Source organism: Sapajus apella, unplaced genomic scaffold, assembly GCF_009761245.1.
Source record: "Sapajus apella isolate SASKATOON/1434 unplaced genomic scaffold, GSC_monkey_1.0 scaffold20, whole genome shotgun sequence".
In the NCBI taxonomy this organism is placed as follows: domain Eukaryota; kingdom Metazoa; phylum Chordata; class Mammalia; order Primates; family Cebidae; genus Sapajus; species Sapajus apella.
Genome location: NW_022436960.1, coordinates 9,679,122 through 9,705,840, shown reverse-complemented (window position 1 = coordinate 9,705,840; position 26,719 = coordinate 9,679,122). Strand labels below are relative to the sequence as shown.

Sequence of the window (26,719 nt, the reverse complement as noted above, 5' to 3'; positions counted from 1 at the left end):
CCTAGCAAAAGGTCAGAGCCCTTGAAAGGCTGTACACTTGGTAAAGGGATGGTTTGGAAAGAATACATTCTTATATAGAGGTGACAAAGAATGGTATCTGTCTCAGTTTGGGAACTGGGAGAAAGATTTATAGTCTCCCTTGAGAATTAGTAAACAGGGGCCTCTCTTAGAACAGGTTTAGAGTTTGAATTTATAATACCTGCATGCTCTTGGAACTCCCAAGCTAAAGAGTCAAATAACATTAGTGCTGAGCAAGTAAAAACCTTGAAATATCTGGTAGAAGCAAGATCAGAACAAGCCCCAAACCTCTCTGGAGGAGTATGTCTCCAACCTAGGCCCAGCACAATTCCTATAGTTAAAATCCTGATGAACATGAGCTGATAATCTAAAATTACAAAACAAATGAAGAAATAACCCACCTCAATATAGATTAGGAAAGTCGACAAGTAGCAAGACCATTTCCCACAAGAACTTTCAATATTAAAACTATGTGATAGAGACTATAAATGTTATATATATATAATATCATAAAAAATGACAATATATAAGTAACTATACTTTAAATAATATGCATATGAAGATTATATATAAATATTAAAATATAATAAAAATATAAATATATAAATGACTATACTTTAAATGATAAGCATATGAAAAATAAATAAAATAATAGAATAGATTTAGTCATTTACAAAAAAAGATGAACCAGACAGATTTAAACAAAGTAGAAATTCTAGAAATGAAAAACAATCACTGACATAAAAAATTCAATGGATAGTTTAAATAGCAAATTAGACATAGCCAAAGAGAGAATTGATGACATAGGAAACAGATCAGAAAAAATTACCTAGAATGCAGAAGAGAGAGATAAAGAGATGAATACAAAGAGAAATTCTAATACATATCTAATAAATATTTCAGATAAGGAAAACAGGCTTTTTATCAATTCTAGAATTGCTGAAAATAATTAAGTTTTGGATTCAAGAAACACAATGAGCCCTAAAAGTATTATAAATAAAGTTTTACCTGATCATGCCATAGTATACATGAGTCAGTATAACTTGTTGGAACAGCCAAGACAAAGAAAATATTTTAAGAACAACTACGGGAAAAGACACTCTAAAAACGCTCTGAAGAACAACCAAGGGAAAAGACAGACAATAAACTTCTCAACAGCGCAATAGAAGGAAGAAGATAATTGGGGAAAAAAAAGTCTTAAAATGATAAGAAAAAAGAACTATCTACCTGGAATACTCTACCAGCTAAGCTATCCTTCAAGAGTGAAGGCTAAATAAATATTCTATCAGGGAAATAAGAAAGTTTCTAATAGATTCTTACTGAAACAACTACTAAAAGATTTAAGAAGGAAAGTGAACCAAGAAGGAAAGAGTGAAAGGTGTGAAGGAATGATGCTCAAATAAATTGGTAAAATGTGAAAATCTAAGTAATAATTGATAATATAAAGAATTAATAATAATAATGTTAATCAGATGGGCTTAAAAACAACACTAAAATACTAGAAAATAGTACTCTGTAAGGTGTGTGTGTGTGTGTGTGTGTGTGTGTGTGTGTGTGTGTGTGTGTGTGGTTGGAGACTGGAGTTAAAGCATTCTGTATATTATACACAAGAAGGGCAGAGATAATGAATAACTTTAAACTCTTAAGAATACATGTAGACATTTTAAGTGTAAACTCCAAAAGGCAGAAATATAATGTATAAGTTCCAAACAGAGAGTAAAACAAGAATAAAAATTCAATCAAGCCAAAAAGAGTATCATAGAACAAGCTGTAATAAGCAAACATAAGATGATAGAATCACAATAAATATAAGTTTACTAGACTCACTAGGGATTGTTCATTGACTTTTAAAAATTGAGCTACATCTGGCCGGGCGCGGTGGCTCAAGCCTGCAATCCCAGCACTGTGGGAGGCCGAGGCGGGTGGATCACGAGGTCAAGAGATCGAGACCATCCTGGTCAACATGGTGAAACCCCGTCTCTACTAAAAATACAAAAAATTAGCTGGGCATGGTGGTGCGTGCCTGTAATCCCAGCGACTCAGGAGGCTGGGGCAGGAGAATTGCCTGAACCCGGGAGGTGGAGGTTGCGGTGAGCTGAGATCGCGCATTGCACTCCAGCCCGGGTAACAAGAGCGAAACTCTGTCTCAAAAAAAAAAAAAAAAAAAAATTGAGCTACATCTAAAATATGTCTAAAGACACCAAGAAAGTTTAAAAGAAAAGGTTAAAAAAAGATATACCAGACAAATACTAATGAAAAGAAAGCTGAAATCAGTCCATTGATTTTAACTTGAAAAGCATTATTATAAAGAAAATTACCATATATTGATAAAAGGAGCAATTCACCAGGATAATGTGACAATTCTAAAATTCCATAGAGCTAATAATATAGTTTCCAAATATATAAAACAAAATATAATAGGCTTACAAAGATAAACTGATAAATTCACAGTCATACAGGGAGATTTTTAATGACCTCTTTCAGTTATGGATAGATCAAGCAGATAAAACATACAGTAGATTCGAGGATTTGAGCAATACAGTGAGCAAAGTAGATGCAATCTTGAATCAATCAAATTTAGAACATATTTTAAAATGTGGAAGATTTTAAAATGTGGAACAGATAGTAGGCAATAAATTAAGTCTTAACACATACTGGAGAGTCAGTTTCAAGGAGAGCAAGTTCTTTAATCACAATGCAATTAAATTATAAATCCATAACAAAACCATCACTGCACATAGATGTTTAAGAGTGGCCTGAACAAGCCTCTACATCTAAGGGGACACCGTTCACATCTTAGATGTATTAAATTTTGTTGAGTATTGAGGCAGGTTTAGAAATTTGGGGCTTCCTGATTAAGTCCTAGAGCAGTTGGAGGAGACATCCCGGGCATAAAGCCACACCAGCTCAGGGCCCTGCAGACATGGAGAGAAGTATACATGCACACATCACTGGTACACACAGGTGTACATGGCTGTGCCCTGGCCCAGCTATACCCAGGAGATTCTTCTCTTGACCACCTCCTATTGTCAGATGTCAGATTTTTGTCCCCCTGCCAGATTCAGACCCAGTCACTTTTCCTAAATCCTATCATTGTTCAGGTTTTGCAGTCATATATATTTGTGTGTGTGTATCCGCACTTTTTCCAATTCGTAAAATGAAGCTGTGTGGGTTAATGGTATCTGGGACTTGTTATATTTAGAAATTTAAAATATGCTTTTTTTTTTTAAATTGTACTTTAAGCTCTGGAGTACATGTGCACATCCTGCAGGGTTGTTGCATAGGTACACACATGCCTGGTGGTTTGCAGTCTCCGTCCCCCCCATCGCTTACATCAAGCATTTCTCCCAGTGTTTTCCCTTTCAAATAATTCATAGATCAAAGGAAATATGAGAATTTAGAAAAATATTTAGAACTAAACAATTATAAAACCATTACATTCAAAAACCTGAAAGATATAACTGCATAGAAATTTAAAAGAAAATTTGTCTTAAATAATTAGAAAAAAAGAAAAACTAAATGGGCTAAAAACCATAAATTTGTTAAAATAAGAATAGCAGAGTAACCATAACAAAATTTAAAGAAAGGAAACAGTAAACATAAGAGCAGAAATTAATGAAATAGACAACAGGTGTACCAGCCTGGGAAACATAATGAGATCCTGTCTCTACAGAAAAATAAAACAATTAGCTGTATACACCTGTAGTCCTAGCCACTCTGGAGGCTGAGGTGTGAGGATTGCTTAAACCCAGGAGTTTGAGTCTGCCATGAGCTATGATTGCACCAAGTGTACTCCAGGCTAGATGACAGAGCAAGACCCTTCCTTCTTCTTTGAAAAAAAAAAAAAAAAAAAGAAGGAATGAAGGAGGGAGAGAAGAGGGAAAGGAAGAAAGGGAGGAATGAAAGAGGGAGAGAAGGAGAGAAGGAAGGAGAAAGGAAGGAAGGAAAACATAGATTCAATGGAAGACAAATACAACAGAAAGGGGGCTTTTTGATTAGACTAATAAAATAGAGAAACCCTTGGCAAGACTGATCAAGCAAACCAGATAAAAGACATGGATAAAGAATATTAGCAATGAAAAGGGGAACATAACAGCAGACATTAGAGATTTAAAAATGAACAACTTTATGCCAGTAAATTTGAAATCTTGGAGAGTATAGGCAACTTTCTAGAAATACATAATGTAGAACATCCAGAAAAAAAGAAAAAGAAATAACTGACTAGACTTAGATGTCTGAAAAATGGAATCAATAATTAAAAACCTACCCTCAAAAACTATTCCAGCTTTACAGACAACTTCTACTAAACATTTTAGAACTGATTGAACTCTTCTTTATACAAACTAATAGAATATAAAAAAGGGATCACTTCTCAACACATTTTATGAGGCCAGTAGAATTTTAATATCAACCAGAGAAGGACAATAAGGGGAAGGGAAATTATTGGTCAATATCCTTCATAGATGTAAAACTTTTGAATGAATAATAGCAAATCAACGCATTAAAAATAGGGCCTCATGATATAGTTGGAAATTTCTTGAAATATAAAAATGTTTAAATATTAGAACATCTATTAATATCACCATGTTACCAGATTAAAGGATAAAACCTTTTTATCATTATTCAGCAGGTACAAGAAACTTATTTTTTATAATTCAGTAGTCATCATAAACTCTTATCAAACTAGGAATAGAAGGGAAATTTCTTAACTTCATAAAGTGGGTCTACCAGAAACATCTAGCCAGCATTATATTTAATGGTGAAATGCTAAGAGTCATCCCTTTAAAATCATAAATAAGACAAGAAAGCCTGTCATTCCTGGTTCTATTTATCATGGTGCTGGAGGTACCATTCAGTTTTGCAAGACAGGAAGAAGAAATCAAATGTATAAGAATTAGAAAGAAAAAATACAACTCTCATTTTTCATAAGTGATATGATTACAAATGAACCAAACGGAATCTATAGACACCTTTTTAGAATCTACAAGAGAGCTCAGCAAGGATGCTGGATACAAATGGATACCCAGAAATCACCAAATTTTAATATTCAACTACAGATGATTATAAAACATTTTTAAAATGTCAGTAATTGTGGTGACAAAAAATGAATTGAATAAAAATGTGCAACGGCTGGATGTGGTGGCTCATGCTTATAATCCTAGCACTTTAGAAGGCCAAGGTGGGAAGATCACTTGAACCCAGGAGCCTGAGACCAGCCTGGGCAACAAGGCGAGACTCCATCTCTATTTAAAAAAAAATTAGGCTGGCCAAATTAGCTCATGCCTATAATCCTTACAGTTTGGGAGGTGGAGGTGGATGGATTGTTTGAGCTCAGGAGTTGTGGTAGCCCAGGGTAAAATATTACATGCCTTGTATGTGTATTAAGGTAACACTGCACCTGGGCAACATGGCATAACCTCATCTTTATAAAAAATAAAAACAATTAGCTGGGCATGGTAGTACATGCCTGTAGTTCCAGCTACTCCAAAGGCTGAGGTGGAAGGATCGCTTGAGCCCAGGAGGTCAAAGCTGCAGGGAGCCACGATTGCACCCTAACACTAAACAAACAGAAAGCTCTTTGAAGGAAGATAACATTTCAGGCTGCAAATCATTTCTGCAAATATCTTCCTAACAAAGCATCCAGCAATCAGAGATAACCAGACACATGAGGAGGCAAGACACAATGAGTGAAAATGAATAGGAAGAACAGACAGCCCCACAGGGACTCTACTTATTTGATTCGGAAAGGATCAAGACAGGACACACAGGGCTTCTGATACATTTGCAATGTGCTGTTGTTTGCCTGGGTGGTGATTACATGAGTGTTCAGTCCATCTTCTGAGAGTAGAAAAACTCAAACTCAAACCATGTTTCTCCTCTGCTCTCAAAGTCATCAATGCCAAAGACTTCTGTGATCAAATGTGTGGAGATTTGATCCAAAAAGCAAGCAATGGATTCTGCAGAATAGATACAGTTCTATTCTGACACTACTTACCTGGAGATAGCATCAGATCCCACGGGTTGAGGGCTCAGCCCCCGAGACTGTCCTCCAGCCCCCACCTTCACTGCCAATTGCAAGCTTTAGTTGTTTTACCTGTGCTTTTGTCTAACTGGTTATAGATTAGAGATCCTGAGCCTTCCTCTTTGGGCTCAATTAATTTGGTAGAGCAGCTCACAGAACTCAGAAAAACACTTACTTACATTTTATTTAGCAATTTATTATAAAGGATATTACAAAGAATACAGATGAAGAGATGCATAAGACAAGGCAATGGGAAGCGGCACAGAGCTTTCATGCCTTCTCCAGGCATGCCACCTTCCAGGAACCCCGCCATGTGTTTAGCTATCCAGGAGCTCTCCAAACCTTTTCCTTTTGCGTTTTTATGGAGGCTTCATTATGTAGCCATGGCCATTGGTGATCAACCCAGCTGTCAGCCCATCTCCCTTCTATAAAGGTTGAGGGGTGGGGCTGATAGTCTTAACGCTCTAATAATTGTGCCTTGATCTTTCAGGTGATCAGTCCTCTTCCTAAAGCTACCTAGGCTGCCAGCCATCAGTCAACTCATTAGCATGCAAAAAGACATCAGTTTGGGGCCGGGCGCGGCGGCTCAAGCCTGTAATCCCAGCACTTTGGGAGGCCGAGGCGGGTGGATCACGAGGTCAAGAGATCGAGACCATCCTGGTCAACATGGTGAAACCCCATCTCTACTAAAAATACAAAAAATTAGCTGGGCATGGTGGTGCGTGCCTGTAATCCCAGCTACTCAGGAGGCTGAGGCAGGAGAATTGCCTGAACCCAGGAGGTGGAGGTTGTGGTGAGCCGAGATTGCGCCATTGCACTCCAGCCTGGGTAACATGAGTGAAACTCTGTCTCAAAAAAAAAAAAAAAAGACATCAGTTTGGAGGCCTAAGGATTTTAGGAGTTGTATGTCAGATACAGGATTAAAGATCGAATATATATTTTATAGCATCACATCCTCTGAATCCATTTAACTGTATGCTTATATTTTATGTACTTTTCTGCACATGTATTATATTCAACAGTAGAAAAGCCTTACAAAATTGAAACCAACTCAACATTTCATCAACAGGAGGACTGATCAATGAATTTTGGTATATTCATACAATAATATATTGTTAGATTGTTGAGTTGAAAGAACCAGAGCTACATATATCAATAAGGATTAATTTCAAAAATACAATGCAGTGAGTAATTACAAGTTGTGGAAAGATATGCACAGTGTAACATTACAGAAAGTTAAAAAATGCAAAACAATATTTTACATTATAATGGAGACATACATATGTAGTTAAAGTGTAAAAACATGTATAACATAATAAGCACTAGATTCAGAATAGTGGCCACTTCAAAGAAGAAAGGAAGAAAGAAAAGAACACTTGTATAGGTAGCTTCAGCTGTTTCTGTGATGTTTATTGTTAAAAAAGGATGAATCACCTTTCAACAAGGGACTAATCCAGAATATACAAGGAACTCTAACAACTCAACAGTAAAAAAACAAAAAACAAATGTAAATAATCCCACTAAATAAATAATCCCACTAAGTAAATAATTCCACTAAAAAGTGGGCAAAGGACCTAAATAAACATTTCTCAAAGGAAGACATTCAAATGGCCAACAGGCATATGAAAAAATGCTCGACATCACTAATCATGAGGGAAATGAAAATCAAAACCACAGTAAGATATAATCTTACCCCAGTTAGAATGGCTATTATCAAAAAGACAAAAAATTACAGATCCTGGTGAGGATATGGAGAAAGGGGAACTCTTGTGCCCTGTTGATAGGAATTTAAATTATAAAGCCACTATAGGAAACAGTACGGATATTTCTCAAAACACTAAAAAGAACTGTCCTATGATTCAACAATGCCACTACTTGATATTTATCCAAATGGAAAGAAATCAGTATTTCAAAAGGATACCTGCACTCCCGTGTTTACTGCAGCACTATTCACAATAGTAAAATATGGAGTCAACCTAAGTGTCTATCACTGGACAAATGGATGAAGAAATGTGATATGTATACACAGTGAATTACTATTCAGCCATTAGAAAAGATTGAAATCATGTCATTTGCAGCAACAGGGATGGAACTGGAATTTATTATGTTAAGTGAAATAAACCAGGCACAGAAAGACAAATATCATATGTTCTTACTCATATGTGGATGCTAAAAAAATTGATTTCATGGAGCTAGAGAGTGGAAGGATAGATACCGGAAGCTGGGAATGGTATGTAGGGGGAGAATGAAGAGAGGGTTGGTTCATGGGTACAAACATACAGTTAGATAGAAGAAATGAGTTCTAATGGTCAATAGCAGAGTGGAGTGACCAGAGCTAACAACAGTATATTATACATTTCAAAGTGCTGCAAGCGAGGACTTGAAATGTTCCCAACACACAGAAATGATAAATACTCAAGATGTTGAATAACCTAAATATTCTGACTTGATCACTACACATTCTGTGCAACGAAATATCACATGTATCCCATAAATATGTACAAATATTATGTATGAATTTAAGAAAGAATGAAAGAAGCTAGGATTCCAAAAAAAGAATGAATCAAATAAAGTAAAACGATGTGATCCAACAAAGATGGGTGGTAGGTGCACACACTGTTCCATTGTTTCCAGTTTTCTAGATGCTTGAAATAGTCCATTTCCGACATAAGTTCCTCGGAGAGGCCACAGAATACTTTAAAGAGTTGTATATGTTTCTCTCTAAATCATTTGTATTGAAAAAATGCTTTTAGACTGATTTAATTGCTGCAGTTCTAGGAACCTGTTTCCCGTGAATAAGAACCAAGTACTGGGGCATCAGTGCTTAAGAGATAGCCTAACTTTTTCTTATCCATTAAATTATTTGTCCTCAGTGTATCGGTAAACTCATTACACCACAAAAATGCTTTTTTTTTTTTTTTTTTTTTTTTTTTTAGTTCTCATTTTATTTCTTAAGGACACTTCACTGTGCATTTTTAAATACTGTTTTTTATTTCTGACCCGTGAATCTTTTGACATAGATCTACTCTAATTGAATGTCTAAAGTCACTTACCTCCTTCTATTTTGTTTTCTTTAGGAACGAGATAAATTCTACTTGTCTCGTAGTGTTGTTCTAGAGCTTCTGCAGGCCCTAAAGCTCAAATCTCCTTTACCAGATACAAACCTTCTTCTGCTCGTCCAGGTAAGCATATGCCTGATTTGTAAAACTTTTCATGAAATCCATGTATGTTTGGAAAGTTAAGAGAGGTGTAGGGTGTATGCATAAAACCAAATATCTTTACCCAGAGATGAGAAATAATACATCTTATATGGACCGTGATCTAACTAACAGTATGCATTTAACGCTTCCACTGGCTAAAAAGTCCAAGAAGAAGTACTGATTTTGTTCCAACTGTGGAATTAGTTTTGTGGGGGTCAAAAAGAAGAATGAAACAATAATTTTTTTCTTCAAGAAATGCATGATCCAGTAGGTTAGAGGGGCAGGTCAGTCACCAGAGCTGAGACAGGTCTACTGAGGCCAGAAGTCGGGGAATAGGCTGAGGTCTGCTGCAGAGTCAAATGAGTATGGGCGGTCCCTGAATCTTGGTGAAGCGGAAGTGAAGGAGAAAGTGGGCCAGGCCAGAGACAGTCATGTGGCAGGATGCGCTGAGTGGTACCCAGGGTAGGGGGTAGGTACACTTCAACCGTCAGGGGACCTCTGAGGCCAAGAAGCTTATAGCCTATAAGGCAGGCTTTGGAGAACCGGCAATGATTATGCTTTTGGCTGTATGGCATCTGAGGGGCTGAAGCCTTCTACCCTGCTGTCCTTCACTCAGCATCTTAAGCAGATATGCAGGTTTTGATGAGCTGAGACAGGCTATGATAGTGCCATGAGAGAAAGAGATAAGTAAAATCCTGGGGAGAAGTTGAGAGCAGGATGGATCCCACCCCTTATGGTGTGAAATCAGGGAAGACTTCATGAAGGAAGTAGCATTTGAGTTGGGTCACAAAGGACTGGTGGGTACAGGCAAATATCTTTGCCTGGGATTAGGGTTCAGCCTAGAGAGGTTGACTGGCTTCAAGCATAGGGGAGAGTTAGGCAGGATGGTGGAATACATTTAGGGATAATGGCATGAGGATAGGGTTGAGAAAAAGTAGACTGGCTGTGCCAGAGGAATCAGCAGTGGTTCAGGTAACTTGGGACCCTGCCTCTCACCAAGGCTTGAGGCTAGATTTAGAGACTTGGCCATGAGCTACAGCTGGGATCAGGGTGTCATGCGATGGCCTTTGGGCAAAGTGCGCAGCCATTGCATCACAGCTGTGTCAGCACTTGCTGATGAACATTAAGAGCAGTCCCAGGGTCTAGGCCTGCAAGTTGGGAGTTAAATGACTGAAGGAATATCGGAGCTTGGTATCAAGGAACTAGACAGGTTTCCCTGAATCATAGGTATTCATTTGGAGACATGAGAGAGAAGGGAACACTAATGGAGGATGTATTATGTATTAAGCATTTAATCCTTACGGCCTTGTGAAGCATGGGTTCTGTATTGCAGGGGGCCGTGGCGGGTGGTGGTGGTTCGGTGGCTTGCCCAAGACCACAGTGCTGTCCTAAGTGATAGGTGGTATCAACCACCTGATTTCAGTGTGTGAGGACTCCAGAGCCTGCCTCTATTCGGTGTGACATACAGCCTTGTCAGGCCTTTTCCATCCCTTACCTGGATTACTGTAACAGCTTTTAGCTTTTTGCACCTCCTTCGTCTCTTTCCACACGAAGCCACTCTTCTGGCCTGTGGCTGCCTAGAGGAATTTTGCTGAAACTCCACTTTTCTGATGCAGATCACTCTTGCATCAGAAACCTAGAGTGGCCTCGTAAGGTCTGAACTACTCAGGTCTTTCATCATCTGGCCACATCTGACTCTTCTCCAGTATTTCCCACTATTTACTGACCACCTATCTTGGGCTGGGTTCTGGGAATATAGAGGTGTGACAGGCATGTCTTGATAATGTGCCAACTACTCTCCTGAAAGTCTACCTGGCGTATAAAACACTATGGAAGAAGGAGTGGCAAACAGCCTGGGAGACGGAGGAAGGCTTATGAAGCATTATGAGGCCTGACATGGGCCAGGTGCTCTTTCTGCAGCATGCTGGGGAAATAGAAGAATCAGCCATGACCCCTTCCTTCCAGAAGTTTATAATCTAGCCATTGAAGTTGACATGTAAATTTAAAAATTCCTACATAGTGCAACAGGTACAGTAGTAGAGATGCATACTGAGTAAGGAAGTGTTTGTAGAAGAGAGTTCACATGGACTTTGAAGGATGCACAGAATTTCAGGAGTTGACCCAGTAGAGAAGAGGAGGAGCAACCCTTATCCTTTATTGTTGAATATCCACTGCCTGGTCTCCATGCTTCCCCTTCGGTGACTACTAATCATTAGGATCAGAACTGAATTTTCTCAAAGGCTTGAAATTTAATTAAAAGTTTGTGTACTTTCAATGAATGGTCTTGAGTTGTCTTTGAAGAGCTTTCCAGGACACATTGAACTCTCAGAGAGTGATTGCTGGAAAATGACAGCAATGGATGTGGGGAATGATGTCATCAGAATAAAATGGCTCTTATTATACTAAGATGCTGGACAGCCCAGATGGAAGACAAGCAAAGTCACAGCCAGAAAATATCTGTTCTCCTAAGGAGAGACCAACTTTGCATTTCTCTCTATGCACTGTGTTAGCCAGGCCCTCCTGTTCACATAGCAGCGCAACATTGCCTTTGAGAACAAGCAGTGTTCACACAGACTTTTTTACTTATTTATTTTTAATTAATTAATTAATTAATTTTTAAGACAAGATGTTGCTCTGTCACCCATGGTCTTAGCTCACTGCAACCTCTGCCTCCTGGGCTCAAGTGATCCTCCCACCTTAGCTTCCCAAGTAGCTGGGAATACAGGTATGGGCCACCATGCCTGGCCAATTTTTTAACATTTTTAGTAGAGACAGGGGTTGGCCATGTTCCCCAGACTGGTCTCAAACTCCTGGACTCAAGCTATCCATCTGTCTTGGCCTCTCAAGATGCTGGGATTATAGGTGTGAACGACTGCTCTTGGCCCAAACAGACCTTTTTAAAGATTCATGGGATGTACACTGGCTTGGAGGAGAGCACAGGTGAACAAGGCTTGGGGAAATATCCCGGGAGGGATGTAACGTTAGCAGGTTGACCGTGTCTGGAGGTCACTTGCTTCTGAGAGTGTTGCAGTTGGGGATGTGCCGCCTGAAAACCACCTAGACTTCAGGTTACTGAAGGTGCTTTCCTGCAGACGCTGAACAGAATTCCCTTAATTGCCCTTTGTCTTGAGCAGAGCAGATCTGTGTGGCTGACCTTCTTGGGGTTTAGCCCTCCACACTGTAACTACTGGTTTTCAATGAAATACATTAGTCAACTGTAATAAGCACTTGTCACAAGATGCCAAAAGAGCAGTGAGAGTTTAAATTACACAGTGCTTAAGGAAAGCACGAAAACAGTGATTATTGCATCACAGTTAGGTGAATAAATAACAAAAACAAATTAAGAAGAAAGATGGCAGAAAGATACTTCCAAATCTCTTTTATGGATCTTCATCTGCCATTTCATCTTTTTAAAACAAATGTGTGACTTGTCATTGAAATCATTAAGTTAAAAAATGTCAAGTTGTAAAACTATTCAGATTGAAGGGGTATTTTGGAGACATTTTGAGATCATGTCTAGGAAAAACAACTTTATGGAAATGTTTCAGTCTTCTCCAACAAAAAATGTTGAGCATGGTTCATTGCTGGGTTTCAGCACCAAAAAAAAAAAAGGTTAATCCATTTCAAAGTAACAAATCCTTGTTCTACCTGTTCTATAAACTCTTAAGCAATTTTTATTTCTAATCAGAGAAATAAAAGTGAGGCATATATTATAACAGAGTAGTTCCCTTTTCTGTCCTGTGGTCCTACCTAAGTCATGGAGTGAAGTCTTTTATGGGGCCACACATGGTGTATTAGTTTGTTCTCATGCTGCTAGTAAAGACATACCTAAGACTGGGTAATTTATAAAGAAAAGAAGTTTGACTGACTCGCAGTTCCACTTGGCTGGGGAGGCCTCGCAATCATGGCAGAAGGTGAATGAGGAGCAAAGTCACGTCTTACATGGCAGCAGGCAAAAGAGCTTGTGCAGGGGGAGCTCCCCTTTATAAAACCATCAAATCTCATGAAACTTCTTTACTACCATGAGAACAGTATGGGGGAGATCACCCCCATGATTCTACCTCCACCTGGCCCTGCCCTTGACACATGGGGATTATTACAATTCAAGGTAAGATTTGGGTGGGGACACAGCCAAATCATATCAGATGGGATGAGGAGAAACGTTGTTTTCTGCTGCTAGTAGTGCTCTTTCTGTAGAGTTTCTAGGTTGCTTTTTTTCTTGCCCTTGACTGCCTGAGTCCTCCAGGTATTCTCTAGAATAGTGGAAATGACAGTCTGTTCTTTGGTAGCTTCTTTTAGGCCAGAGGATCTAGGCTAGAGTCAGAAGGAACCTTTCTCCATTACCTATGGGCACTGTCAGCTCCTGGCACCTGGACAACCAGGCTTATAGCAGGGACAAATGATCTGCCAGGAGTAGACAGGGACTTTCTTTATGGATATCAGTGACCATCATCTGAAGGTCACCCCGTGAAGGTGGGTCTAGTTAACTGAAAATGCGACTTGAAAACATTAAAAAAAAAGCAGTAACTGGAAGGAAAAACTCTCTAGTGATCCATTATGAATGACACTGGTCCCTGTGCTGAACAGAGTCCATTGCTCCAACGTTGAGTTTCCCATTCATTCTTTCAGCCCAAGGGAAACTCCTGGTATTTCCTCTACTACTTTTCTAATCAATAGTAGACAGATGAGCTCACTAAGATAGAACCATTGCTATTATTCTCATAGATAGACCATGCCTTTGTGTTACCAAATACTCTGGCAGTAAAAGAGGTCCCTTGAAGAACAAATAGAATCCTTGTCCAAGAAATGTGGGATCACCCAAGTTTTAAACATGTCAAGGCAGTAACTGGTACCAATCTGTTTTTTAATTCCTGGAGGCCTGCATCATGGAAAATTCCCCAGCCTGCTCTATTGTGGTTATCTAGCCATAACCACTGTTGTTTACTTATGAAGCTTTTTTACATAAGAAGTTACGTGTGTAAAAACAAACAAACAAACAAACGAAGTTACATATGTAAAGTTTATGCATGAATTTGCATATGAAGCTGGGTGGCCTTAAATGTTCAAGTGGATTTTTTTTTTTTTTTTTTTTTTTAAGAAAAAGAGGCATGGAGATAGGAAATAATTTGCTGAATAGAAAAATGTCATTTCAGAGTCCAAATTGTTGATCCCCAGGGCGTAGTTCTCTTTTTGTGTTTTGGACAGATGCACTAGCACATTATTTTAATTCCGATCTATTGACATTTTTGCTTTTTGTTTCCAATATTTTCTCTTTTGCTGATTTGCTGTAGATATTTTACATGTAATAGGTTATTATAATTGTTCTCAAGGTAGATTAGAGTTTTCATAATAAGTGATAACTCATTAAAAGCCACCATAAAGATTGTTTAAGTTCAAATCAAAAAGAATTTCCTTAGCTCCTATTATGTGTCAAGAGTAGATATTCTGCTAATTTGCATGTGCTACTCCCACTTTGTGGGATATACCTGCATATTCAAGTTATGAGAAATCAGACTGTTGAAGAAAGGTTTTCTTTTAAAGATAGACTCATTGTGGGCTGGAGGACAAAGAACCAGTGGAGGTACAGCTGTTGTTTTTAATTCACAGAGTTACCATTGAATGGGGCTATTAATATCAGTTGAGTTAGTAATAATCTGATCACTCCATGAGATGACAGGTGAAGACACTATTTTGGGTGTCATTTTGATAATGAATTTAGTAATGACACGTAATAGATATCGTGTTTCTTTTGTGTTCGTGGAGGAATGCATATTTCAGTGCCCGATTTCCCTCAAAGTACAGAACTCTTCCTTCAACAGCAATCATCATTCCTTCTCTGATTCTTATTTATCATGATACTATACTTTGAGCAGTTCTTTAAAATCATAATAGACTTTTTTCAGATTATGGTTGGCAGCCATATAAAACGAAGACAGAAAGGTTTATAAGGTTTTAGTTGTGCATCTGATGTAAAAATACACTGGATTACAATGCATGGATAAAAAAACATAGATGATATTTGAGGCTTATGCACTTTTATTTCCTTTAATATGCCAGATTCTCTGTGCACCTCCTTTACTTTTAGGGTGATTTTTAATTAATTCTGGCTAGTAAGTGTTATCATAAATCAGATAGTTGGATCTGACCTCAGATCTTGGCGCTAACCATGCTGAAACGTGCTTACATTGTGCTCTGTGCTGCACTTTGCTGAGGACGGTGGGTGGGAAAGTCATCTGCCGAAGGGAGCTACAGACATTTAAAATTTCGCTTCTTCACAAATCTTATCTTGACCTCAAGGGCCCATCCAGGTCCAGGACTTTAAACCATCCTTAAGGAGACAGCTCTAAGTGCTCGCCTTAGCTCATATAGTAGATATGGCTCTCTCTTCCCTACAGCCTCTCTTAGCTGTGCAGTCTCATTTCTGTTGTAAACAACTTAATTAAAATTAATGCTGGTGTCCTCTCAGAAGTTTTGGAACTCAATCATTAGTTGTTTGTCTTAGAGTGAAGACTTAGATAGCTTTTTATTTAGTTATATTTATTATTTGTTTATTTGAGGCAGAGTCTTACTCTGTTGCCCAGGCTGGAGAGTAGTGGTGCCATCTTGGCTCACTGCAACCTCCACCTCCCAGGTTCAAGTGACTCTTCTCCTGCCTCAGCCTCCCAAGTAGCTGGGATCATAGGCATGTGCCACCACACACAGCTAATTTTTATATTTTTAGTACAGACGCGGTTTTACCATGTTGGCCAGGCTGTTCTCAAACTCCAGGCCTCAAGTAATACACCCGCCTTAGCCTCCCAAAGTTCTGGGATTACAAGCATGAGCCACCACACCTGGCCTAGATAGCTTTTTAAAATGAATTTTATGGGAAAACATGCAATCTCTTCCAGGAGGTTGGGTTGAGAGTGTTCCTTCTGCTCACTGTGTATGTCTATCAAATATTTCATTGTGGTTTTTTTTCCTTATAGGTTTTGGCTGGAGTTAAAGGCTTTACAGTTTTTAAAACCTAATTTTTTACTTTTCCTTATGTTAGAAATAAGCTTAAGATAGGTGAGCAGACATAGAAAACCTGAATGAGATCATGGAAAATGCTAGATGTTCCCAGGGTGTTACCAGTTGCCACTTTCTATGCCAGGTTCAGAGTTAATGGCCAAACAGATTCTTCAGTTTTCTGTAACTGTATTTGAGGCAAATGGAAATGACAGAATGTTAATGTAAAGATCTATGTCCACTCCCATCATGTGGCTCTTGGGGGCAGCTTTGTTTATGCCCTCTTGCCCCCGACTCAGTTATATACACTTATGTGCTTCCCATGGAGGACACCCCTCCCACAATTGAAGACCAGCTCTTGGCCCTGAGCAAGAAGTCTAAGGGTTCCTTGGCCTCAGGAAGCCTTGGGTTAGAGCTGTACCCAGTTAGCCAATACCTGCTACCTGTTAATAATGCTTAGATTTAAACCTCTGACTAGCCAGATAATATGCTGGTCTCTGTTCCTTTGTTCCATGGCTCCTCATCAGGCCTCCTGAAGATTTACTCTGCGACCCCAATTCCTTTTACTTCTCCCCAGTGTGACAGGGACTGGGCCTGCCTAGTTGACTCATGATCTTGACCCATTTAGCTTCCCTGTGCCTTCCAGTATGAGAATGGAATGAATGAGAAAGTGGAGCAATTGGTGCTGAAACTTCTGAACTCTGCACAGCAGCAGTTTCAGATCCGAAAGTTGTTAGGGCTACTGACCAAAGGCCAGGAAGATAAACAGGTGCTAATTGCTCATAGCAAACTCTACTTCAACATTTTCCCCAAGACTGTTAAGAAATAGTTGAGTGTTGCATTAAGTGAGAAACACCTGTCAAAATCTGAAATGAAGTAAATTAAATTGTAATCTGGAAAATCCATTCTTGTAATGATCCCAAGTCATAACTGGCTAATGGATTTGGTTCATACACTCTCACTGAGCCCCTCTGAGACGCCCGGCACCAAACTAGGGCTGGGGATGAGGCGCATCAAGTCTCTGCTCTTGAAGAGTTCATAGCAGGTTGAGAAATAGACTCATAAGTCACTGCAGTCTGATGTGGTGACTGTTACAGTGGAGGTGTGTGAAAAATCCTGTGGGCACACAGGGAAGGAGTGGGCGTCTTTAGTCGCACAGAGGATACATGTGGATGAATGGGGGCAGGAAGATGAGATGCTGAAGTTCCTCTGTGGGGAAGAAACAGGTAGAATACTCACTTTGAGGTTGATTGTTTTTCTAGTTTCTTTCTAAATATATGATATGAAAATAGAAATCATGAAACTCTATGAAATGTGCTTACAGTAACTGTCAAGAAGTACTAAACAGTAAATAGAATGACTTCATCATAAATCTGACAATGCTAACGTCTTTTATTTTTTCCTTGATTGAATGTACCATTTTAGTGCCACTTAACAGTCTGGGTAAAGTAAGACTTTGTGTGTTAATTTCAGTACTGTGATTCTTAGTTTCTGATAGGAATGAACCATCATGGTTAGCAAATCTGATCTATCCAAGGCAGATCATCATGAAAATGAACACTAATTAATTTAAGCCAAGTTAATAAAATGATAAATTACTTATTACTGTCCAGATACCCTTAAAAATAATTATACTTTCACTTTTTTTATTAGTTTATTTGTGCAGATGCTGGAACCAAACTAGCCGAGTCAACAATCCTGAGCAAGCAGATGATAGCCTCTGTACCTGGAGTAAGTCCCGACCAAATTCATTGTCTCTGTACTTACATTTCATAGACTAGTAGTTAAGAATGCAGGCTTTAGACTTACATAAGGGTTTGAGGCCTGCCATTTACTAGCTATGTCACTTTTGGAAAGTATTTTAACCTAAGATTCTTTGATTTTATCATCTGTCAAATAGGATATAACAGGTTTTAACATACAGGTTGAGGATTGATTGAGATAATGCATGTAAAGCATATTAGCAAGGTGCCAGACATAGTAAATGCCATGAAAATATTATCTATTAAAATAATATTAACAAACATTGCCTACTTTTGGATATTTTAGTTATTTTCTATATTTTTCTCTTGTAATTAATATGCAAAGAACATCTTTATGCTTAAATCTTTGTCCATACTTCAGACTATTTCTTTATAATAGATTTCTGAAAGTAGAATGACTAGACTGTTTTTTTAAGTGTTCTTGATAGTGTAATACAAGGTTCTATGAGACAAAATCCCAATTCTCAGTGACTTATGAAAGTTTATTGTTTGCTCATGTGAAGTTTAAATGGGTATCCTGATTAGTAGGGAAAGGTGGAATTTCCATGCGCATACTCAGGAATCAGTTTTCTTCCATAATGTACAGTCCACTGCAATCAGCTTGATTGTGGCTGGGGAAAGGGAAGAGAATATGGCCCATGAGGTTTTCACTGGCCAGGTCTAAAGTGTGTTTTTTTCCTACCCACATTCCATTGGCCAGACCTCAGTCACATGACCACACTCAACTGCAAGGGATGATGGGAAATGTACTCTAGTTGTGGACCAAGGAAGAAGACAGGCCTTGGGAGTAGCCAGCCAGTCTCTGCTGCATACTGGCTATTTCCTTTTTGTTTGATTCTTTAAAACTCAATATTTGCTACCTATGCAATAGCTAGAAAATAACATCCCTGGCCCTGGAGGGCCACTGACCCTGCTGGAGATAAAGGATACAGAGAGCTCCCTCAAAAAGAAAAAGAAAAAAAAGAAAATAACATCCCTAATAATAAAAAGGTTATTGAAATCAGTAATTAAAAGACAAACATTCCAACAACAACAGAAAAGCAACATATAGGTCCCTTTCTGATGATCAATAAGCCATCCAAAATAAATCTTTTACTCCCACTAGCAACCAATAAATTGTGATTATGAAGTATAAAAATATTTTAAAGTATAAAAATTAAAATTGGCTAGCTAATTGGCAAGCTTTTCTCTTTTTTTTAAAAAAAAAACAACACTTCATCAAGGCAGGAAGGACATATAGGAAGCTGTACATCTTTAATGTATGTGACTTGATGAGTTTGAATATGAGTATATATTCATGAAACCACCACCGTGATCTATTCCATGAATATACCCACCATCTCCAACAGTTTCCTCCTGCCCTATTTATTTGTTTTTTTGCTTTTGTGTGTTTAACATTAGCAATATGAGCACTTTACATAAGATCCACCCTCTTAGGAAATTTTTAAGTATGTAATACAGCATTTCTAACTGCAGGCACTACACTGCCCATGAAATCTCTAGGATTTACTGACCTTGAAAAACTGAAACCTTGGACCTTTTGACTAATACCTCCCCCTTTTTTCCTCCCCAGCAGATCTTTCTCAATGATTAGACTTACTGGTGGTGAAATGAAACAAACATTCTTGTAAGCCACTAGTGGTAGTAAAACCAACCTTGCGGGAGGGCAGTTGGACAATCTTCTTTTAGGAATATGTCTGAGAAAATAAATATGCACATGTTTATATCAAGTTTGTTTATTAAAGCATCATTTAAAATAGCAGAAATATGGAAACAAAGTAAATATCTAACATCATGAGGATATTGATTAAATAAAATAAGGTGCATCCATAAGATAGACTATTATGTACTTATCAAATCAAAGTTTCAAATAATATTTTAATGAATTAGAAAATGCTTATGATATATTTAATTAAAAAACAAGTTAGAAAATGTTATCTCAATCTTATAAAAATTATATGTATGTTATATACATTAAAAAATTTTTTTTTAAATCTTGGAAGAAAATACTAACAGTAGTTTTCCCAGAGGTGGAGGATTATGGTGATTTCAATTTTAATTTTAGTGATCTGTATTTTCCAAATTTCCTATATTAAACGTGTTACTTTTATAATCTAAGAAATGTAACTTTAAAATCAAATATAGGTTTTGAGGAAGAATTGGATATGATTTGCTTTAATGCATGAGTTTGAGTTTTAAAAATATCTAATTTTTTAATCATCAGTTTTTTAATGAAATAAATATAGATCCTCTGAAACAAATGGAGCTTAACTTCTTTTGTTTTGTTTCTTAAACAACACACCTAAGGTTATTCTTAAGCTTTGCAAAGTAGAAAAAAGGGAGGAGAAATTGGAAATTATATGTTTTGTTAGGTATATGTGGCTCGCTAAGATTCTCCTGACCATGCAGTGAATTTTAAGGCTTTTATTAGATGTAGTTGGCTGTCTCTAGAACAAAAGTGACTTGGTAATAGTAAATTCTTTGCTCTCAATTTTTTGAGATTCAAACTTAAAAGACAAATATTGGATAATGCTCCTAGTAATTATTTTCGGTGACATTTGCCCAGTTGAAGTGGTATAAAATATTGCCTATGAAAGAAACAAATCCCTTTCAAGAAATTCAAGAACAGAGTCTCCAGTCCTATTTGCATGACATGTGAAAGGTCAGAGAAAATGGAATAAATCGGGGGGAAATCCTTTCTTGCACGAAAGGATTAATATTCCAAAAGCAGGAACACAATAACCTTTTATAATTCCTTCACTTGATTTAAATTAAAAGAAGAAAACTTTGGAAAGTACGAAATGCTTGGAAAACACTCTGACAGACTGCCAATGACCTTATTTTGCTGTTTGTTATCCTGTCAGAAGAACTGACAAGCGTAACATTCTAGAAAAGAGAGAAGGTGATATAGTTCAGTGCCGCGCAGATTTACATGAATATGGGAAAATGAGAGCCACTGGGTGAGCTAGTTAAGTCTATAATGTTCCAGATTTTCCTAAAGAAAGCCGAGGAAGGCCTTTAGCATAGTATTCATCTGGCTTCAAAGACGGCCTCGTTTGATCCACTTGATACCCGGCCTGATGTGTGGCTTCTCTCATACGGCTTTGATATGGCAGCCTGCTTGTTCATTCTCCTTTGCTTTGCTTATAGTCTTAAATTCACTGCATTCTCATGGAGAGCAGGTCGATGCCATTTAACAACCTGAAACACAAGCTTGCTTGCTTTTCCTTCAAAACTTTTCAAACACACTTTGAGCGTGTGGGGAAGATGACCATTTCGTTTCTTTCTCTTATTTATCCCCTAGCAAGAACTTGACAGTAATACATGTATCTGTTTAACAGTGTACCTACTGTGTATAAGAAGTTAATTTGCAAGTGACTTGACTTGCATGAGAATTTTTGACTCTTTCAGCAAGCACGATGCTTGTTCCTATACTTTTTTGACAGAAAACAGATTCAAGATTCTGGTGGTAGAATTTGGTGACACATATTTTATGTGTAGCTAAGACTTCCCTAGAATGAGAATGTGTTGCTATGTTTTGGTATGAATGAGGTCCTAAAGACTCTGATACTAATGGCATTACATAGGCTGAATCTTTACATATAAAGCAGTTTAAAAGCAAGCACGCACACACAAAATCAGTCCAATTACCCAGTGGATAAAAGCATTTAGTCCCATCTCCCATAGGCCTCTCCTGTTTCTTTGTTCTCCGCCACAAACCTTCTATCAATTTTTGTCCAAATGCTGGGCAGACAGTCACAGACTATACTGAGAGTAATGGAGTGAGTCAGAGATGCAGAAAGTGAAACTCCTTAGTAAACAATGTGAACCCAGAGTGAGGCAATCATTGCAGTCAGGGCAAAAACGAAGCTGTGACCCAGCTTTGTCCTTGTGTTTCAGTGTGGGACTGCAGCGATGGAGTGTGTGAGGCAATACATCAACGAGGTGCTGGATTTCATGGCAGACATGCACACGCTGACCAAACTGAAGGTGAGATGACTGCCACCTGCTCATCTCTCAGGTTCACGGCATAGAGATGCTTTGAGAGAATTAAGCAGACCGTGGGGAACTTACTGCTACCTGGGGAGGCGGCTGTGGCACTGCTGAACCAGCCCTTGTCTTGGGGGATCGAAGAGCCAGGGTCCAGCTTTGCAAAGAGGAAAAGAGGAAGGGAAAGGACGGTCACATGGCATCAGCCACATGCATAGCTTTACTTTTGCCATATAGTCACTTCTCACAGTACCTCTGTGAAGATACTAGCCCCATTGTACAAATGGAGAAACCGAGGCTTGGGGTGGTGTAGTACTTGCTCAAGTCACACTACTAAGTGGTAAAGTCGAGGCTGAACCTAAGATTCTTGTGACTCTCAATTCATTCTCTTTTTACCACATAGCATCATTTAATTACCTTGGGCCTCAGTTTCCTCATTGGAAGAACGGATCTAATAATCCCTACTTTGCCTGACTGTTACGATGTTTGATAAAAAATAATGTACATGAAGAGACTTTCATAAACTGTAGCACATTATGCAAGCATACACCATTTATTATTTTTTGCTGCTTTGAAGCTATTTTCTTAAAGAAAATCATTAATGAAAGGGAATAGAACAAAAAGTAATTTGCATATGGACAAATCCCAGTGAAGTTGTTGAGCTTATTGAGTTTTTGCAGGGTGGAATGAATTGCTGATGCAGGTTCACTTTCCTGCTATGATTCAACCAGGGAGCTAAAAGAGTAATAGTTTGAGAGATCTGAGGAAGGCCCTAGACAGAGGGCAGAAGAGAATCCAAACATGGTCCAAGGAGCAGCCAAATTGCAATCTGGCACAAAATGGTTCCTTTTTGATAATTAGGACCTAGCGATCCCAGAAGTTTAAAATACGGTCCCTTAATCACTGAACTGTTCCCTGGCTCTGCTCAGATGATGAAAGTGGCTTTTGGTATAGTGATAGATTTGCAAATGCCAGGCAGAAAGCAGAATCAAAATTTAAACTGATAATATCTCACGATATGTAAGCCCAGTCATTTCGTAATGAGCTCCCCTATCGTTCGCTCCTGTGCTGGTTACTGCTTGCTGAATCTAATTGACCACACTTAAATGACTTTGCTGTACAAAGAAGAGGAAACAATTATTGCCTAAACATGTTTAGGTTTTTTTGCAGATGCTTTGGAAAAATAATAAGTAAGAACCACGATTATCAAAAGATTGGGAATACAGACATAATCTAACCCTCCGATTTTACCCTTAGGAAACAGAGCAGAAGGATCAAGTGGCAAGTGGCTTATCTAAGGCCATGGGACCAGCTAGGAGATACCTGGGTCTAGAACCTCAGTCTCAACGCCTAGTTCAGTGCTCTTCCCACTGAGCTCATAGTGAGCAAAGAAATCTTTCTAAAGTAATTCAACAAATATATATGAATACCTATAATGTCATGGCACTTTTCTAGGCATTAGAGATGCTGTGATGAGCAAAAGCGGCCACAGTAGCTGCTTCCATTTAATTTATAGTCTGGTAGTGGAGGCCAAATTTAATGAACATTTAACACAAAGTACAGTAAAAATTTGTCTCTCACAATTGCTATGGAAAGAGGTAGAAAGCAACACGGACCTGGCCATGGAGGTCAGGGAAGACTTCCCGGAGGAAGTGACACTTGAGCTAAAATCTAAGCAATTAGGTGAAGAGAGGTAGGAATGGCATTCCAGACAAAGGAAATAGCAGTGGTAGGGAACATGGAGAGCCAACGCAGCTGGAGCTGCAGGCTGAAGGGGTAAGATGCAGAGCTCCACAGGAGCTAGATCTTTCTTGCTTTGTAGGCCATGCTAGGGAACTTTCCCTCCCTTTTTCCTTAGAACAACGGGAAGGCTCTGAAGAAGTTTAAGCAGGTCATGTGTTTGGAGTGGCGATAAGAGGGGTGGAAATGATAACCTGATCTTTTCAAAGAATGGCCTGGAATGAATCCAGGTGTCGGCTAGAGTTACAAGATACCATTTGGTTTTGTAGAGCCACATGAAGACATGTTCCCAGCCTCTGCATGAAGATACCTTTGGTGGACATCTCAAAGTGGGGCTGGCCCAGATTGCAGCCATGGACATCTCACGGGGCAACCACAGAGATAACAAAGCTGTGATCCGCTATCTGCCTTGGCTCTATCATCCCCCCTCCGCAATGCAGCAAGGGTAAGACCTTATTATTCCGGGAATGAGGGTAAAGAAGGCAGGAAACACCCCTGAGTTTCCTGGGGCTCAGCGGGAGTTAATGAGTACATTGAAGATTTATGAGAGTGGAATATACTTGGTTAGGAAGATGGAAATCAAGTCCCATCTCCATACGTACTTGCTGACCCATAACGCTCTGTGACATGCTGCCAAAAAATAAACTTGTCCTCCCACAAAAACCTCAATCGTCCTAATGAAGAATGAAAAATTTGAGCTTAGAATTACCACTTTAATGCTTGATTTCAACTAGTTAAGTAAATTAATAGGTGTCTATCAATATAGTGTGGTCTTTGCCTTCAAGCAGCTTAGATTGTAGCGGAACAAAAGCTATGGCAGAGATGAAATTGGTGCAAGGTGGTGCAAGCCCCTGCTTCTGCCTTTTAGGGAGGCTAAAGAAGAGAGATGCATGTGTGGGTTTGTTGACTTGGGAACTCAGGGCAGGTTGGAGCCTGCCCTTTTGCATGGCCAGCCTTCCTGTCCAGAGGAAAAGTGTAGAGTGGGAATGAGAAGGGCAGAGGGAGAGAATATCTCCTGCTCTCTTTCCTCCCCTCTACTGGGGATGCCAGAGAAGAAATTTCTAAAGACAGGAGTGGAAAGAATTTAGAAAGAGAAGCTAGTCAGAGAGACAGCCAGGTTTATGGAAGAATGCTGTGTAATCCTGTGTCACTAAAGGCTGTTCTTTTCTCAAGAAGCTGAGATCCAGGATTACAGTGGAAAACAAGAAAAACAGATACATCTTTTTTTGACACTCAATTGCCTTGGCTTTTGGTTTTATGTGATTGCCTGCAAGACCACACTTTTAATCCCCGTCCTTCAATAAGCATTTGTTATGCACCCAATGAAACAGAAAACGTAAGATCATTCTTTAACACTTCTTCTTCTCTAATAGACCTAAAGAATTCATAGAGTGTGTCTCCCACATCCGACTGTTGTCGTGGCTGCTGCTGGGTTCTCTCACTCATAATGCAGTGTGCCCAAATGCCTCCTCTCCCTGCCTGCCCATTCCTCTGGATGCAGGCTCGCATATTGCAGACCATCTTATTGTTATCCTGATTGGATTTCCAGAGCAATCAAAGGTAAGTGATTTCTGCAAGATTAAGACCATATGTACCACAATTGCTAATGGAAACCTTATCAGCCAATTATGTTTCTTCTGAGAAGAAAATGCATCTTATCACTTGCCCTCCTGTGGATGTTAGAAACACAACTTTGTGCTAATGTCTCATTTAAAGTTGTTTAGATTCCCAGACTGTCTTTCCCCCGTCCCCAAATTGTTTTCCGGGTTACTTTTATGAAGATAAATTATGGAAGCAAGGAAGAGTTGGCTTCCCAAGCTCTTCTGTCTCAAAATAATGAAGAGAAATAAAAGGCTAGAAATATAATCAAAATTCTGTGATCAGCTTTTAAAACCAAAGACAAAATGGAGGAAGATTTATTCTCTATCTAATTCTTCATGTACCATCTTTTCAACTCAAGTCTCTAGAGATATGAGAAAATACAAAATGAAAACAAGAAGGCCAGTTGGGAACTCACTAAAGCACACATTGGCATGACCTACACAGGGGAACTTTGTAAAATTGCAGAGACAGATAATGTGCTAAAGGGAAGAAAGTAAACCCAAGGCAGGCACCCATCATGAGCCCATCCAGGCAAACCAGACACATTGGTACTAATCAGCCCCGAGGAGCCAGGGGACCTTCACAGTGTTTCGGCAAGTTCTGGGAGGTCACAGTGGCCCTGGGGACAGCTCGGGTTTGGGACAGGGCAAGCTGACGATGTGAAAAATAGCGCATCCATCCCAGTGATCTGAATGATGTTCGCAAAAGGAATTAGGCAGTCGATTCCTAATATTTCAACTCAGATCTGGGTTTGATTCCTAACTATGGTACTTGTGATTTTGTGAGCTTGACAAATGTATCTAACCTCTGATATTCAGATTTTCATCTGTAAAATAGATGAGGGGATGGTTGGAGAGCGGTGGTGTTGATCTAGGAAAAGCCTTTGGCGCCGTCTCTGGCATGTTGTAGGTGCTCTCTCCACGTGCTTTCCACTAGGAGGAGAATCTCTAGGAGGATCTCTGCTGCTGCTGCTGATTAAGAAGTCTGGGCAGTGTGTTCACATATATCACCTCCTTTACTCCCACTCTTTGAAGAGGCTGCTATTATCCCCATTTTACAGATGAGGAAACATCCCAAGATGGCAGAATGATTATTCTCCCTAATCTAGTTTAGGGATGGGAATGTCAGTTTCATTAAAGGGCAAGGGGGTGGGTAGGTTTCTTCAGCAAATTAAGGTGCCTTCTCTTCAAAAATATGCTTTGTTCTCTGAGCACACTCCCACTGGGGGAGAAGAGAGCAGACTATCTTAAGATGATGAATCATGACTTTGTAACTCTGAGATAATGCCTTTGTGCTTCGACTGTGCTCCCTGGCAAGACCGAAGCCATGCGAGGAAGGCTCCGTGGAGGGCCACAGCCTGCTGGGATGCAATGCACAGATGCTGTCTTCTTCCT

The 26,719-nt window shown here is 39.1% G+C and overlaps 1 protein-coding gene across 19 annotated transcripts in view; it reads left to right on the top strand.

Annotated features, from left to right (window-relative positions):
- Window positions 1-26,719, top strand: part of UNC79 (unc-79 homolog, NALCN channel complex subunit) — a 279,776-nt gene that overhangs the window by 233,515 nt on the left and 19,542 nt on the right. For all 19 annotated transcript variants that reach the window (XM_032287551.1, XM_032287562.1, XM_032287558.1 and 16 more), the window contains 5 exons: window positions 9,118-9,222; window positions 17,884-17,961; window positions 21,894-21,983; window positions 23,993-24,168; window positions 25,097-25,283. In XM_032287551.1, the coding sequence (XP_032143442.1) occupies window positions 9,118-9,222; window positions 17,884-17,961; window positions 21,894-21,983; window positions 23,993-24,168; window positions 25,097-25,283 (636 nt within the window). The remainder of the gene's footprint in view (window positions 1-9,117; window positions 9,223-17,883; window positions 17,962-21,893; window positions 21,984-23,992; window positions 24,169-25,096; window positions 25,284-26,719) is intronic.